Below are 17,562 nucleotides of genomic sequence, written 5' to 3' on the forward strand. Positions count from 1 at the left end.
CCATTCCATAGCACCAACATGTGTCTTACAAGCCGCTCTTTGATAATATTTCCATCAATCAATACTTCAACCCTCATAAACACTCATCAACTGCTACAGATTTCCTTGTCGTTCCTCATTCTTTGTTAAAATGAATTTTATCTAGACATGTTCTGCCCTAAATATCAAACATTAAGGAATGTAAGTATACCAATGTTGTTGGGCAACGGCTAAGTCTAATGCATCTGGTGTGCACTAAGATTGAAAGACCACTCAAATGCATAACCCAATTCATTTTGTTGACACAATCATTCAAATGGGTGGCAACTTTTTCACACACTGTTAAGGAATGACTTATCTTTCCACACCACTTAATGACACATTCAATAACCAAAGACTCTGAGGGCGTTGCCGATGAAGAAAGTTGAGGGCCTTGAATATGGCAATATGCAGAGTTTGGGCAAAATTGATAGACTGGATATCTGTTTGTGTTTACTTGTTTCATCATAATCATCATCTTTGAGCTTACAAATAACGAAAATGGGCATTTTTGGGTCACTTTTTTGCATTCCAGTGATGTACAAAGTACATATAAGTACATATGCTGTGTACACAGTGTTATCTGAGATCAAGCTGTCCAAAGATAATTGTTCAACATGTGAATTTTTAATTTTTGGTCAACATGTTTATGGGAATCCTTAACCCTTCAGCCTCAGTAGATTTTGTTTCCACCATTTTTCAGAAGCATTTGAACAGTTATACCGGTGAGCTTAACTGTGGCTTTTCTATAAGGCCAATCGCACAATAGTTCCATTAAAGCAAATAATTTCATATAATGCACATCAACTCAGAAATTTTTTTCACATGAAATGAGCCAAATTCTGTATTTCATTAAGGAGCCCACAGCTTTCAAATTTTAAGAGAAGACTGAAAAAAAAAAAACACTAAACCACACTCCGTTGAATGCATCGCAAACTGCTTCTCTCTGTTGCTGACACTTCACAAAAGGTCTGAAACGTTATCACACACTGTTTAGGGAAAAGGCTGAATCTTTCCAAGCAACTTGAGGATGCAATTTGTAACCTGAGACTTCTATTTCAACACCACTGAAAAAAGTGAAAGCTGAGAGCCTTGCTTGTGGCACTGTGCAATGCTCTATGATAACGCTGCAGAGAGCTGGAGGAAGTAATGACAACTTGAATTGTGGTTAGATATCAGTTTCTGTTTCAGTGAATGAGAGATACTGATCTGGGAGCCTGGGAGGTGGGTAAATTGTTTAGACCTCTGTTGCTTTGGTTTTGTTCTGATTTTCTCCCCGTAAGTTTTTGACTCCTTTGAGGCTGCTTGACTTTAAAATTCACCTCAGTCGGTTCAAACAGGATATGAAGTGGATCAGTTTTTGAACACTTCTGAAGATTTCATCATTTTTAATTTTTCATCACTAGGGAAGCAAACTGTACACATCATCAGCATATCAGACATACAAGATTTTTGTTCATGTGTGGGGATCAAACATATGTTTCTTGCCCCAACTGTTTCAAATTTATCCAAAACAGTTTGATGAAAATTTCATACATGTACATGTATTAATGCAGAGGTTCGTTTACAATGTACATGTACGCATGTACAGTATACTGCCATTGAAAAGTAACCTCAATATGGGGGAAAACTTCACACTTTTTCCCATCCGGGAAAATTAATAGTCATTTCACAAATTGAGAAAAATTTACTCGCCAGTGGGAAAATTTTTCACACTTTCTTTCCCTCTGTGAATAAGGAAATTCACAACTTATTTCACAAGTGGGAAAATTTTCACATCATTTTACACCAGTGGGATAAAATATTCACACCTTTTTACACAAGCAGGAAAAATTTTCTCAGCTTTTTTTTCTCAAAAGTGGGAAAAAATTTCAACGCTTTTTTCACAAGTGGCGGGAAATTTGACTGTGAAGGTGAATGGGAATTCTTTACACAGTTTTCCCCAGTCATTTTTACAGGGTTAAGTTTCATTTGCAATGTACTGTACACATACAGAGGAATAAGAACCATTCTTATTCGTCCATGGTATACACTACCAACAGGATTTTTAAACACATTAAAATTTCTGATGGGTGTATACTGCGATGGAGGTGGAACTTTGGACTTTGTCTAGCAGGCTAGGCCCATGTTGTGCAAATACTACAACAATACACAATCTACAACACACAATGCTGACAGAATGCAGATATATATAGCTATATGCTTTATGCTATGCCAACTGCAAGAGGAAGATCACTGAACTTGGGTAAAGTGGGTTGCAAAAGAAGGGAATTTCCAAGTTTTTCTAGCAAACTGGACCATTTTTTTTTTTACTGCAATGCACGTGATTTGTTCAGGGGGCAATAAAATGCTTGAACAAGTTTCTGGACAAGGGAAATGTTTCCTAGCTTTACAGCTGCTCTGTTGAAGGATTACACACCTGTACTTTATTTTTATACAGAAGAGAAAAAAATGCTTCCAATGGACTAATATAGGTTACCTGGATCCTGTACTTAGGCAAATATTTATCGACATGAACAAGGATTTGGACAGTGCAAAACGTTTTGGATTATTTACTACTGTCTACTGTGCGTTGTTGGAAAGATTTAGGACGGAAGTATCCTAGAAAAGTGGACCACAACAAACTTGTCCATTTTTGGAAGAATTTGTGAGGGTACTGAACAATTTAAACCTGACCAAAATACAATTGCCATGGTCAGTTAGGTACATTTTAGGTCAAGTAAAGTTTGTAACTCTAATTTTAAACCACAATGCCAACACCCGCATACAAGGACATGTATGACCCACAGCAATTAATCCATTTACATACATAAACCCTAACCCCCTAGGCCCTTTTGGCTAGGATACACCCTCAATCCTTTAAAATCTTCCAATTGCCCCCATGAAAACATTGGATACAGCCTCAATCCTCCCAAATCCTCTAAAGTCGCCCAGAAGATTTTGAAGGATTGAGGATGGTTAGCGGGGTCAATAACTGAAGATTTGTAGGTAGCAGAACAGTCAGCAAAGAGGAAACAAATCTTCAACATGGTCAAGGCATCAGTGGCGTGGGGGGGGGCCTGGGAGGGCACATGCTCCCTACGAATTCCCGGTGGCCCCCCCCCACTAAAAAAAAACAGATGAATGGATATTGAACAATGCTAACAAAAGCTTGCCCGAAAAAGCCACATCACTGAAAGCTGGTGCCCCCCATAAGATGCTGTGCCCCCTTGTACCCTCCCCCTCCCCCCGTAAAATCCTAGCTACGCCACTGGTACGTGCATACTCTAGTGCCCATCAATCCTAATCATGTGTTAAAAGCTGAGCCTGCTGGGAATGCACTTACCAACTCCATGTTAATGATGGCGCCAGTGATATATCAATAACTTGGGCTGCAATCATCAAATAATGAAGGAGACAGCATCTTCGGTGGGAGGTCTTTCAATGGCAGTCAATGGTCTTTCTGTCCGGCAACGAGTCAGTGGGGCATTTATGCTTTGGTTGCTCAGATTCTTGGTGGGATTAAGAGTACCTTTCATCTGCATAAACAAATAAATAAATGAGAGTTAAGCTAACAAGCCTGGCTGATAGACTACAAATTGTTGAATCACTTCTCACTTCACGGAAATACATCAACTATACACAGTACATGGACAACTTTGAAAGAATTTGAACAAATGCACAACTGCATTTCTACCGACATTTCTCAACCACATGTTCTCAACATTTCAAACACATGTATAAGCTAAGGGTGAACTTCGCTTTGTCTTCGAGGTGAAAATGACGAATCTTTGAAAAGGTGTGTTACTGGCCGAGAATACAGCAATAACATCCTCCTTAATAGGTACTAGTAGTTACAATATATAAACCTTGCAACATCCTAATCTACAAGGCATATACGTGCATGCAGTACTCACTGGAAATTCCTAAACTAAACATCAATGCCGTGTGGCGTTCCTCCAAATCGTCCAAGTACAGTGGCAAATGCTTCACACACTGTGCTACACCCCGAGGCCCATACCATTTGACTGTGTACAGAACCGATGAAGAATCGGTCTTTGGACCGCAGTGCGATAAAACAGTTGTGGTATCACTGCCCCCCGAAATGGAATCACTCTTGGGGAGGAGTCATCGTGCAGTAGTCTGATAGGCAGCTGTGAGGAAATGCAGGTGTAAAATGTGGGACAGGAATGCACCTTCATGTACGCCCTGCATGCAACTATGGAGACAACTGCAAGTGAAGGACTGCCCCTGTGCTCCCTGCGCCGGGCAGCAAACAGGTGTACGTTTGTTGTGCAAGAGGACTGACTGCTGTTGGTTTAATGCCCTCGCTTGTTATCAATGAAGATCTGGGTAATAAGCCGTATTTCATCTCCCAGATAGCTCTTGGTTTAATGGAAAAGTCAACACGTGGCATGATGTGCTGACAATTTATTACATGATAATATGCACAAGCTGTCTGGTTCTCTCTGATCTCAGACATGTCTACTACGGGAAATATGAAACATACATGTACATGTATCTAGAGGCACCTTCATAGGATTGTGTACATTTTTAGCAATAAAGTCTCAAGTTGCTGTATTTTCTTGGCAAAAAAAGTTTTACAGTTTATCAATTTTTTACATGCTTATTGATTTCAATTTCAAGTCACCTTTCAAATCACATCTGAATAGCAGTTCACATGTGTACACAGCAATCGGAAATGTAATCTTACATAGTGACAAAAGTCAAAAACATTGGGAAAAGTAAAATACAAAAGAAACTAGGCTAGTGTGGGTAAACCTATGAAATAACATGTGGCAATGTGTCACTGCTAACAAAACAAAATTTGTTGTACAGCAAATAATATTGCTATGTCCATGATTACTTATTTAGTTTTACAGCGGATACCTTTAAGGAAAAACACTGATATTTAATAGATTAGAAAAACAAAGAAAAACCTGCTTCCATAAATTCTGGGTTAAAACATTTTTGCTTGACAAACTCCATGTGTGGAATTCTTTTAGCAAATTTTTTGTGATCTTCAACACAATTATTTTTGTCTATTTCATACCAATAACATTACGAGAAAGTTTTGGTGGCAAACATTAGCAAACTGCCGAGATACATGTGGCTTCATGTGATGACTCTAGTGACTAGTCTAGGTGCTAGACATTGTTATCGAATATTCAATCAACTATCAAATATTCAATAATTATTTTTTGTATTCAACTATTCGAATGCAAAATTCATGAAAAAAGGAAGGGAGAATGCTCTTTTTTACATGAGAAAAATCGCACTACGGAGGCTTGTTTTGAGCAGATTCCAGACACTTAAAGGCAACTGATATGCCCAATAGTCAATACAGAATCCATCCTAGAATATGAAAATAGCTGTGAACACAAACAAATGAAAGTGCGAAGATAGTATTCTTTGTGAGAATGATGAATCAATGCAAACTTTACTGAAATAAAATATGGTGAAACCTTCATGACAATATTTCAACTTGAAATTGAATGATTGGAGGTCCGAAGAGGAAGATGGCTGAATTAGATGAAATTGTAAGTTGTCTCTCGGCGACCACAAATTGTGGCGCTGGAGACATTGTTTTACTGCAACAATAGTTTTTGCTAAATCGTGCCTGGAGATAGTCCTAAAAGTTAGAAGCTATTGTAGTGATAATAATGTACAATTTTTGTGCATTATTGCAACTGATATTGTACACTGTATATGATGTGTTCATCAACATGCTTGAAAATACACATTTGATAACAAAGACATGTCAACGTTAGAATTTAGCCGTGGTGCACTTTGTTAAAACAGTGACAATTTGGAGACCAGAAAGGGACACCAGGCTTTCATCACTTTTTACTTAAATGTTAGGACATCTCTCGCAGTAGTATTATGTTTTTCTTCAACAGCCAAAAGTGGTGAGAATTTCACGTTTTCTTTGTACGTCTTAGGCAAACACGAAAAAAAAGGATTTTTTCTATGTCAGGGCTAGGAACCAGACTGGCTTCAACTGACACTGTATTACTTGTCTTGGACCCAAGATGTCTTCACAGTCCTGCGATCCAAAAATCCAATCTCACGCCACTACCCAACTATAGATATGGGCTGCCTTCCTGTAAGTCCTATAGCTAATACAGCATGGATGATTTAGCACAACAATTTGTTGCAAAGGCACTGTGGAAGGAAAAAGGGGTGGAAAACGTTCCATAAACCAGGGTACGACCTTCACATGTTGAAACATTTAAACAAAAACAATTCTAAATCGGTTTACAGGGACTGTCCCTTTTAGGGGTTTGGCGTTTTGATTGACGCAATCTAGCGTTCACTTGTAAACGATACCTGTAAGATGTAATCTGATATTCAGAACATGCTACTACTCGGTCATCTCATAGGAATACCATGAATTCATCACCAGAACTAACGGTTAACTATTTGCATTGAATACAATTTGTCATGTGTAAAGTTTTCAATGATGCTGTGGTAAGGGTGGGACGTTTACACATGTAAAAGGTACCGGAACATTTTTTAAACGATTTTTCCTTAAAATGTTATCACTGTTAGAAAGCGAAAGTTAGCTAAGAAAATGCAAAGTATTTACTTAGAAAACACTTAAGTTTTTCAGACAAATCTCATACATGCAGGTTTGTGTACAGGGGCATCAAGTGTTTGTCCCCTTTTCCTTCCCACCATGCCGTTCTACCATTGTGCAAAATCACCATGCAGTATTAGCGATGAGGCTTATGGCATCATTACTCAGCCTAACCAAGCTCACACTCACAGTGTGCCAACCCCCAGGACTGTGGAGTTCCTCTCCACCTCTCTTGGCAGATCACACAACGAACCACATTCTAGGGGTAAGTTTGAGGACACAGTCGAGTAGCCTAACTCTACAAACATGACAAATTGCCTTTTATTACATTTTGACTTGAGTCCAGGCTAACATACTAAAAAAAACTAAGTCTGACCTAGGGAGGGAAGGCCTACATATGGTAATATACCTCGTAGCAATATTAATGTGAGCAAACATATGTAAGCACATGACTGGCCACTTCCTGAACAGCAAGGCGCTACTCTGTAGGCCTTAGTGGGTCCATCTTTTTGATATGGTTCCACAAACTATAGCATTTTGAAAAGTGCCCTGCAATCGTACCTCCGTTTGCACTTTCTGAAGCAAATCTTCCCCTAACAACCCTATGATAATAGCTAGCCTATATATGGAACTACCGGGCACTTTTCAAAATGCCATAGCGTTCGGAACCATCAAAAAGATGGACCCAACAAGGCTTACGGAGGAGTGCCTTGCTGTTCAGGAAGTATACGAGCATGCTGCAAATGATAGCACTACGTCTAACAGTTCTGACAGGTCCTACACGCAATTCTGGGTAGCAGCAGTAACTCAAACCCCTAGAACTGTCATGGCTGTCTGTGGTAGGGTTCCACGTCCGCCGCGTTCCCTCGCAGCGGTGGGGGTAGCCTTTTGCAGCTGCCGCTAGTAGTAGAAGTAAGCGGTGCGGATTGAGGAAGGGGCACAATGTAACGTTGAAAACCTAGTTCCAAGTGTAACAAAGTAGAGTTGTCCTAGAAGTAAAATTGCCCGACTTTCAGTTATCCAGTCAACTTACTTAAACCCACGTAAAAGCCTTTGCACAGCGTCATGGTCTTCATCCGTCCAGTGATATTCCCACGGTATGCAGATCCTCATCATCGCCTCCGCAAAATCACGTGCGCCTGTTATTAACTTAAACCAAACGGCACGCTATGGACAACTGCAACAGCGCCCCCATTCGTCAAAAAGCGTGAGCAAATGCATTCAAAGTACATGTATTCATACGTTTGCTGGACCTCGACCAATGAAAATGGCGATTCGAATTCGTCAGAAAGTTAGCAGTATTCAAGTCCAAGCGAAGAATCTGTTCTGATTTACCTTGTCTCCACTATTTTCAATTTACCAAGTACTGTATCACGGAGTAAAAGAAAAAATACTGGACTCGGGGTGGAATTGGAGGCCTCTGTGACGTGTTATTCAATTTAAGCATACATGATGATAATGTGGACGTGTACAAGTGGCAAATATATAGATGGATCTGATAACGACATAAAAGCAAACCCTTGGAAACTGGAAGCACTTGGAAAGTCCACACGACACAGACAAAAGTGTTCATGTCTTGTTTCAATTTTTATTTCTCCAAATAACAATGGTTACACAATGAAGACCATGACAAGGTTTTGGATGACAAGATGTTTGTCTCGCCCAGACCAATAAGGCAGATGACGATTCCCCCCCAAAATCAAACCACAACCAAAAATCTGAATGAGGGAGTACAAAATGACGAATTTGTTTCTAATATCAACAACATGTTTTGTCAGTCAAAGAACAAAGATGTGGACAAATAAAGAATACAAATCATCCTCCGAATGATTTTTGAAATAATGAACACATATTGTTTGAGCACTGGGACATCTCATCCAGCATATCATCCGATGATGTGGCAAATGTCGCTTGTTTCATTACATGTATTCGTTTTTTTGTTCCCAGCCAGAATAGGGATTCTTACAAGCTAAAGCTTTTCACTTAGAATGTACAGCTCACAAACTAACTTTCTCAGGTTGAACAGGTGCATTCAAGGATTGACCCTGATAGAGAGGGAGCTGTTGCCCTTTTCCCCTCTCCCTCCAACAATCTTTTAGATTTTTTCAGTGGGAAATACATGTACATATCTTCCGTTTCTTTCTGTTCTGACCTGGTTACTTAATTGCATTCACAGCAGAAATTTAGTTCTACATAAAAAAAAGCAATGTGCCACTTGTACGGTGGGGTTTGACCTCCATTTCGTGTACCCATTTGTTTTAGTAAACCCACCCCTGTCTTTGTAAATGCTGGATATGCCACTGGTAACAGTTGAGAAGGAAGAAATTGGAAATTAAATCAATTTCTACTGAATTTATTCACCATCAGATGGTTCTTGGTTTTTTATTGCAACCCTGGATCCTTCTCTGATGATGCTGACAATGGTCCAGCCTCACAGGTGGCTGTCTGGACTGCATTCTTCTCACAAGGTGTTGCCCTAAGCCCCTCCGGTGATGCGTCAGTGACTTTCGGCCGCATTTTTACTCTCCTGAGGTAAAGTGCAGTTGGTAGTGCAAATATTTTCCGGCAGAATTTGTAGGCCATGGGGTTCTGCTGATAGAGGCTCCATGCAAAGTGCTTGTCCTGTTGGGAGTAGCGACGCCCCTGAGCCCGCCTCTTAGCTATGCGCAGCTGGCTGGCAAAAAACTGCAACGCTGTTCCACTGAGGTACTCGCTGGCCTTCTCCACTATACACTCCACTGAACTGGGGTCCTTTTTGGTCTCTTTCAGGCGTGCCTGCAACTGCGCTACCTTTTTACGAAGTCTGTGAACCCTGACTCGCTCAGTTGCTAAACATTGAGCTTTTGTTCTCTTCTTCTTGCCGCCGGTCTGCATTTCCGTTGCTTTCGTCTGCCGTTGGTAAATCAGAGCTTCCTCACCTGATGCACTTCTGCTGCATCTGCAATTAAGGGCTTGGTTTTTTGCCCGAACTAAACTCGCCTGCAAGTGTAGGACTTGAGTCCTGAGTCTCTCTATCTGCTGTAGTTCACTAGAAGACTGTGTGACCTTGTTAACATGTGCTCTTCCATCCTCTGCTGGACCTGTATATAGCATTGGCCCTGGCAGGTATATGTAAAGAGAAATACAGATCACATATTCTAGTAAGTGACAAACTTGGGACAACCATAGAGAATTTAGAAAACAAGATAGATGGGCATTTGACCTCTCTAAAGGGTTTCTTAAACTGACCTTTTTTTTACCTCAAGGTAAGATTTTCAAAAATGGTCAGCGGTGTTGTGTAGTATTCCAGTCCACCAATTTTGAGTCCAAAATACCTAGTCAAACTGCTGGTCTGGCAAGACCAGATCCAGAACAAATCCTAGTAGTCAACAGAGGGTGCTCTGCGCCACCTTCCCATGGGTAACTTATGACACAGTTAATTTGCCAAGCCAGGAAAATATTTGCTCAGTAAATGTGGTTACCAGCCACTAGTTACACAACATACAATACAGGCATTTCACAATAGTGCGCCTCCAAGAGTTTGCAATGCACTGACTAATCACAGTGCGCAAAATCTGTTGACCCAATGTGTGTTTGTGAATGGTTGACAGATTTCGCACCTTGTGATTGGTCAACACGCTGCAAACTCTTGGAGGTGCACTATTGTCAATCGCCCGTATTGTTGTGAACTGTTTTCAAGAGACCTTTGCTTAGCAAGTGCATGGCTGAGCAGTGCAAGTGCATGGCCGAGTATTACAACTGCCGCTTAGTAGCGGATAGTGTGTCAGTGTTACAATTGGCCCTTAGCAACTAATAGTGTCAGTGTTACAACTTTCTGGTCTCTGTACCTGGTGCTGCTTGATAATTCACTGCATCAGGCTCCTGGTTCAGATAAGCTAGTGGCACTTGTGTTGATAGCCATGTTGCAGGTTTGGCATATGTGTGCCGTTTCTGTATCTCTGCCCGAGCTGTAACAAGTCAAGAAAAGTTTTTTCATATTTAAAAACCATCAGCAACTAAGATGCATTATTACTGTGTCCTTCGCTTCTCCTGCAAACCCTACCTCTCTAGACATTTTTGACAGAAACTCTCCTGAATTCTGCAAAAAAATCCACTGACAAATTAAAGCACAAATTTCATTAGTCTTACTTTGGGCATCGCAGCATCGAGCCCATATACAGCAACAGTAGCTTTGCTCTACCTTGCACAATCCTTCAAAATCCGAAACACTGAACAAATTTTGAAGGATGTGGGATGGTCCGGGTCAAAGACAAACTCAAACAAGCTGTGATAGATTTTTCCCCTCTCTTTCTTTTCCCCCAAAAGGTCAACATAATTTACTTTACAAAACTCTTCAATGAATCATTAAAAAGTTTAGGCTACTGATGAACAAAAAGACAAAACTAACCAACCTTGAATAATTTTTGAGTACGTCTTTAGTGAGTTGTCGTTATTTTCGTCCTGTCTTGATGCATTCTGCATTACCACTGCGTGTGTCCTTGATACTTGGTCTATTTCTCTGGGCTTGGACATGCCTGAATGGAATATCGTTGGGACAGCATTCCACACAAGTCGGCCAGTGGGGAGGATCTTGCCTGGCTCGAAGTGATGAGAGCAGATCCGGTAATTTGTATACAGGTAGTCTGGAGTTCTCTTCAGCAAGTCCTTTCGCCCTGTGTTTTGAATCCATCTTGCACTTCTAAGATATCAGTGGCACAATTTCAAAAAAAAAATAATAAAATCACACTTGGGTCGGTAATAGTGCAGAAAACAAACTCACGTCTCAATGAACAAAATGAAGAATTCAAAGGAAAACCTACTACATGAATAGAGGCGTGGCACAGTGCCATGGCATACATGTAACTCTACGGGGAGGGAGAATGTATGCATCCCCTCACTTTTTGACCTGAAGATAAGTCATTGGATCATCTCCTCACTTTTAGGTGGTGAGAGATATGAAGGTTTCGTGAAATTTCAGGTAACTTTTGCTTAACCTTTGACCCAAGGGTAACATTACATGTGGCGCCTCCCGTGCCCCCCCTCCCCCAAAAAAGGCCACAGCCCCATCCCGAAGTTTTTCCTTCTAAACTTGGTTAATTTGTTAAAATTTGATGTCAGCAAGGTGGGTTTCACGAGCCCAAAATTTTCCCAAAACATTGGATGCATGTACACATGTCACGCATGTACATGTACAATGTCTATTTCTGCATACAGGATAATCCGGCCCTGTCAACAGGTTCATTGTACCTAGGGCCTAGCACGTAATAATTCAGGCTCTCCCTCTCCCTGGGATGTAGAAGTCATATGTGGTTCGCATGATTTAAGCCTAGGCATGTCATCTGCACGGGAATTGTGGGGGGCCCCCAAGTTTTTTGTCATTTTAATCTTGCAAAACTGGTAAGTCCCCCAAAAAACAAAGACAATACTCTCTTTATTGCGCTGACCATATTTTTTTTTTTGGAATTTCCAAATGTGACTTTGTTAATGATAAATTAGCCATGCAAATTTGAATCAACCATGTCATGCATGTCAGACTCACAGTACTAGTAGGACCTATAGGCCCTAATCCGCTGACAGTTTCCCCCTCATATTATGATTTCCCTCAAAACCCTGCCCTTCTTTGACAACATCAACCCTACAGTTATTGGGCACGATGTTACAGTCATCTACCAAGGGGAATTCAAAATTAAAATGTAGGCCTAGCTCTCCGTAGTTATAAGAACAGGGTCCCCAAATTCACAATCGTCGTCGACAAAAGCTGAAAAGGCAGTCACTCGTCCTTTCCCTTATTATCTAGAACAACTAGCTTATTTTAACGGTAAATAAGACAAAAGTTATCACACCTTTCTTTGTCTTTAGGAAACCTGTAGAATGACAAATCTGGGTTCTTTGCAGAACTGTTTTTGCAATGTAGCGCAGAACACCTTCTTCTAGATTTTCGCTTCGCCATTTTTAATCATGTTTATGGTTGCTGAACTACAGGGGGCGTCTTTGAAAGGTTTGGGCTTTTTATTTCGACGTCGACAGCAGAGCTCCGTACGCGTCCCCTATTTTCAAACTTTCTTGTTCTACACAGTATATATAGCGTCGCTAGGATTTTACTAATGGGGGCACAAGCTTTCAGTAGTATGTGTGTGTGTGTTTTTTTTGGGGGGGGGCTTTTGTTAGCCTCATTCAATATCCATTCTATATTTCCAAAGTGTAATTTTATCTCTTGTTTTAGTGGGGGGAACCCAAGGGGCCGGGAATGGGGAGGGGGACGTCCCTCACCGCCCTGTGGCTAGCCCCTGGTTATGCACCCCCTTTCACTTTTGGAATACGATTTGGGATCTTACGGAGCTCTAGATGTGCCATCCGACTTGTTGAGATCCTGACTGTTTTTTATCGGGATGACAACGTAATACAAGCTAGATGGAGACATCCTTAAGTACTTTATCACGGGATGGCAATGTCATTGAAGTTGGATGACGACCGTCCTGAGATCATGTATCATGGGATGAAAATATGTTGAATAATGACATTATTGCCATTAGGTGCATTGATAAGCTATCTTCAAAACGCACAGGTGATGGCCTGAGAGTTACACTACAGTATCATACGCGCCCATAGAAAGCAGTGCAAAATCGGACAGAAACAGCGCCGCCTGGTGACTCTCAAAGAGAGGTAGACCTCAAGCTTTCCTTTGGAAGTTCAAGATTAATGGCCAGAATTTCACTTTTCTTTTCAATTTAATATGAGTTACCCACGCCAATTTTTTTAATCGCCCTTCACCAAAAAAACAAACCCAAAATAGGAGTAGGCCTACCAATAGTCGCCCAGCTCTCAATGTAGCCGTCCACTCTACATATGCAAAATAGGCTGGCGGGTAGGTTTTTGAGAGCAAAATACACCGAGTTGGACGCCAGAAATCCCAAATTCGTGATTTTTATTAAAAAATATCTCTATGGTCGCTCCCGACGATGGCACTTCTCATTGTAAAATCCCAATGGGATCACAAAATATTAATGACACCGCGCATAGAAATCTACCCCTTTAGTGGAAATGCACCCTCGGGGGCTACTGTTTATCAAAACAATATCCTCCGATTGCCATACATACATAAATGGTATATATTAAGAATAAGACGTCATGATGTCTTACCGCCAGTTAACCACTGCATGGAAATAAGAATCATACACCAGTACATGTGATGATTGGGATTTGCCACAGAGTTAGGCTAAGACAAGATACGTGCAATATTCAACTCCGGTAATGTTGGTAGACCTCTTTCAAGTTTATACGGGAAGAAGCTTTCCCTTCATAATCTTAATACTCCGTTCGGATTTTTTACAATTCAAACGAATACACACAAATCAAGCATTATATGGGTGCTCTTTTATTACTATTGGAATTCGCTGATGTTTAATGTCCTACAAAACCAGTTCTGACTATTACAAATCTACAGAATGAGGCTTCCGGAAACACGAAAGGGGAACTAGGATATGCCTGTATCATCAAGCTTGGAGACTACGAGAACGGGCACAAACTGAAATCAAATTCCCCTGCAATTTGGACTTTTGTTATTATTTGCCGCTGCCATTTGGTATACTTGTGCACGCAACTCGTGCTGCCAATGCAGGACTTGTGTCCGTTCTCTCAGATCCACTGTTGGCGTCATGCATCAGCAACAGCAATGAGACAACACTTTCAATTTTTTGCTGTAAATTTCACAGCCCTTTACTGGCAGCGCGGGCGCCAGTACACTGTACAAGAATTACAGTAATTTGACGGTAAATCACTAAGGGAATAAATTCAGTCGATCAGGGGACGCGACTGATACCCTTGCCTGCGGTTCGGGCATTAAAGTCGCGTCTATTTTCTGAGCAGGTCTTAAACGCACGTTTTAAGACCAGCCAAGCTCATATTTATTCCCTTAGTAAGTAACTATAAAAGTGACAGTAATCTCGGTTAATTAACATTCATGTCGTGTGGAAAGCCATGGTGAACAACCATTTTTGTTGATTACAGATTACATTTACAACGATTATTCATTCTGTGTACTATGTTGAAATATGATTACATATATGTAAAAAGCTGCGGTTCCCTCACCATCCAGAAGTCTTGATCACGGCCTCCGTTCATTTACGTTCTCATTATTAACCTCACACGGGTATAATACAGATTTATACATTGGTTGGAGCCTCTGATGTAATCACAGGTTGTATAAGGAAAGTCCGATTTTCACTTTTTACATAAATTTGATCTTTTCAGGCAATGGCTTTAATATGCAAAACTACATCCACAAAGCACAAACATTTGTCAAGATAATCAATGTCAAATGCTTGCGTGAAGAATGGTAATGGGTGTAAATCCCGGGGGATGACCCCCACTTTTTGAGGTGGTGGAGGGCTGTTGGATCATCCCCCCCCACCCCACCCCACCCCCCCACACACACACACTTTTTGTGGTGAGCAAAAAATTAAGCGAATCGTGAAAATTTTTTCGGACTTCCCAACGTCTAAAATAGCAATTTTTTAAAAGCCATAAGTGTGCCATTCTGATGTGAGATTCTGCATAAATGTAATATTACGGATGGCTATCAACATCGTGAGCATCGACCACTATATAGTGTCATATGGTCCCCCCCCCCAGCTTTTGGAATTTCTGTGGCCGGGGAAGTCATCCCCCACTAGTCCCCATCCCGCATCCCCGGCACAAATTCACGCCACTAAAAATGACAGATTTCTTGACCACATAACGCCCCATGCATTCATACTGACATGCGATTTGAAGTCAAACTTTACACCATGGAACATTACATTCAATTTTAAAGCGTGTATCTTGAGCATTGTGCAGGGCGACAATTTTAGTAGATTTTTGGCTCAATTTGACATATTTTTGCAAAGAAGGAGAGTGTTTTTGAACAAAAATAGAAAATTGAGTAGAATGAGTATTTTTAGTAGATTTCTAGCAGAATTCTGAACATTTTGGGGAATTAGCAAAGGATGTAATGTTTTGAACATTAAAAAAATTCAATTTTGTTCAGTTTCCAAACCCCTGTAGCTCGTTTAGTTCTGTGCATTCGCAATTGCTTTTTCTATTTTTAGAGATAATGTTTCCTTGTAACCTTTCGTATGCGTGACAGCCGAATATGGTATCGCCTCTGAGAGCATTCTGAAAACACATTGCTTGCTTCGTTTCAAATAACAATACTCAAAGTTTCGCCTGACACTGACTTTTGCAAAGGTCAGCTTTGAAATAATCAAAAACTCTACTTCCGGATACACAATATTCATCATGCGTCCATGCATCTAGAAAGTCTTCTAAAGTTTTGTCACGTGAAAGAGTTGCATCGTAATGTGGAAATTGTTCTGTTTCCTCATCAACAGAAAAACTGGAATCATTACCCGTTACCGGACCTACTTTTGGAGGACGTCTGAAAGACGCAATGGGAAGCTGGCTATCAGGTTGTAGGCTTGTGTTAGTACAGGGTTCAGACCAGTAAATAAGCTGCCACACACAAAAATGATTAATATCCCCACTTCAAAAAATCAAGAAAAAAACTCACAAAATTATCAGATGTTCAAGACACATATCAAATTAAAGCTCACTTCCTAACTTTTCATTCTCCTTTCAATTTTTAGTGACTTAACCGATGAAGATATTTCTCTCAAGAGACGATCACCCCTAAATACTTTAATGAAACTCATCGCCATTTTTAAAATTGATGCCTAAACTCCATCGCAAAATAGAGCGACCTAGAAGGCCCTTTTGGTCCGAAACTTTCAGAAATACAAATAGACAGTCCTGTTGGTAGATTCCATCCTCATTCTTTACAAACCACGGTCCACGTGCGACAAAATGTTCTAATAGCACAGAGTTTGACCGGTACAAACCGTGATTCGGTCCGCGCAGGCAATTGTGGGCATATTTACTGGCCTGCAACCCTAGACCCAGTCTAATCTCCATAAACCTCAAGTGATCATTATGGCTGTTACAAGTGGGAATACCCATCTGCATGTCAGCCTAACTTGTCTATAATAAACACCCTGTCGTGATTAGGCAATTGTTTAACATGAGCATGTGATTTAAAGCATTTGTAATGCACTTTGTTTATAATTTTAGGTTATTTTAGGTGATAAGACTACCGGTCCCTCGCCTCGTATATCCAGATGTCTTGTTCTTAACGTTCATTTCCAAGGTATATGTATACACATTGGTTGGCCCCTCTGATGTAATCATGGTTTGTTCATACAAAAATATTTTGTGTAAATTAATCTTTTAGGCGACGGAAGGTGTTCCGTGTCGGGCTTTACATACAAAAAACCACAAACATTGATTTTTTTGTCAAAATAACGTCAAATGCTTGCGTGAAGAACGAAAAATGGCAAAATTACTCGACAATAGTAACAACGGCCCATAGGCCTTTCTTAATATTTACGCAAATGTTATTCACGGCAATTGAAAACGAGACAATAGGGGAATCACTTGTCACGATGGCTGTAAACGGAAGGGATCTTTCTGTGGTTTCCAAGAAAAACCTTCGGGTTTGTGGAGGATTACGTCAAAATGGCTCCAAAAGAAGTGGACAGCAACAGCTTGGTATAAAGGCTATTTCCTTTCGAAGGCCACAATTCTATAGATGCTAATTCGAAAATTAAGGACGTTATTTCATTATGCTGGGCGCGATCAATCACGGAGGAATAAAAAGACTAGATCAATCGAACTGCACCAAAGTGTAATAACGTCTACGGTGTAGGGCCAGTGATTACATTTTTTATACGAACCTCTCAAGTGCCCACAAAGAAGGCGTATCAAAGTCAAAATCTACCTTGAATAGGGCCCCCTCGTCTCGTTTGATCTTAACCGCAGGATCTTGTTCTTTGGAAAACGATGAAAGCTATTTTCTGGCGATGATCTTGGTTCGTGATTACTACAAAACGGCACTGAACAATGTTTCGCCGTATTCGCCCACAGCGCGGAGTCTATCCCCTACAGCCTCGTTTTCAGTTCCGGTGCATAAAATT

General features: G+C 40.7%; 2 protein-coding genes across 2 annotated transcripts in view; both read right to left on the reverse strand.

Annotated features, from left to right (window-relative positions):
• LOC110980246 (unconventional myosin-XV-like) overlaps positions 1-5,707 on the reverse strand; it is a 66,963-nt gene extending 61,256 nt beyond the window's left edge. The window contains exons 1-2 of the mRNA XM_087138617.1: positions 3,915-5,707; positions 3,344-3,536 (exon numbers count right to left, since the gene is read on the reverse strand). Coding sequence (XP_086994743.1) covers positions 3,344-3,352 — 9 coding nt within the window. The 5' untranslated portion in view covers positions 3,353-3,536; positions 3,915-5,707. The remainder of the gene's footprint in view (positions 1-3,343; positions 3,537-3,914) is intronic.
• Positions 5,708-8,145: 2,438 nt separating this feature from the next.
• Positions 8,146-12,556, reverse strand: LOC110980397 (uncharacterized). Its single transcript, XM_022237032.2, has 4 exons — positions 12,400-12,556; positions 10,969-11,255; positions 10,405-10,524; positions 8,146-9,675 (listed from the first exon to the last, which is right to left on the reverse strand). The coding sequence occupies exons 1-4, from the start codon at positions 12,504-12,506 to the stop codon at positions 8,960-8,962; spliced, it is 1,230 nt and encodes a 409-aa protein (XP_022092724.2). The 5' UTR covers positions 12,507-12,556; the 3' UTR covers positions 8,146-8,959.
• Between the last annotated feature and the right edge of the window lie 5,006 nt (positions 12,557-17,562).

The sequence above is a fragment of the Acanthaster planci genome, linkage group LG07, assembly GCF_054643075.1.
Source record: "Acanthaster planci isolate LZ-2023a linkage group LG07, COTS_SCS, whole genome shotgun sequence".
Classification (NCBI taxonomy): domain Eukaryota; kingdom Metazoa; phylum Echinodermata; class Asteroidea; order Valvatida; family Acanthasteridae; genus Acanthaster; species Acanthaster planci.

What these genes read in the sequence shown, in the direction of transcription:
- LOC110980397 (XM_022237032.2), bottom strand. Translation starts at nt 12,506, where the DNA reads ATGGCGAAGCGAAAATCTAGAAGAAGGTGTTCTGCGCTACATTGCAAA. An exon ending in GTACTCAAAAATTATTCAAG is followed by an intron (nt 10,525 to 10,968) that starts GTTGGTTAGTTT and finishes GACTTGTTACAG; the next exon opens with CTCGGGCAGAGATACAGAAA. An exon ending in GAATTATCAAGCAGCACCAG is followed by an intron (nt 9,676 to 10,404) that starts GTACAGAGACCA and finishes TATACCTGCCAG; the next exon opens with GGCCAATGCTATATACAGGT.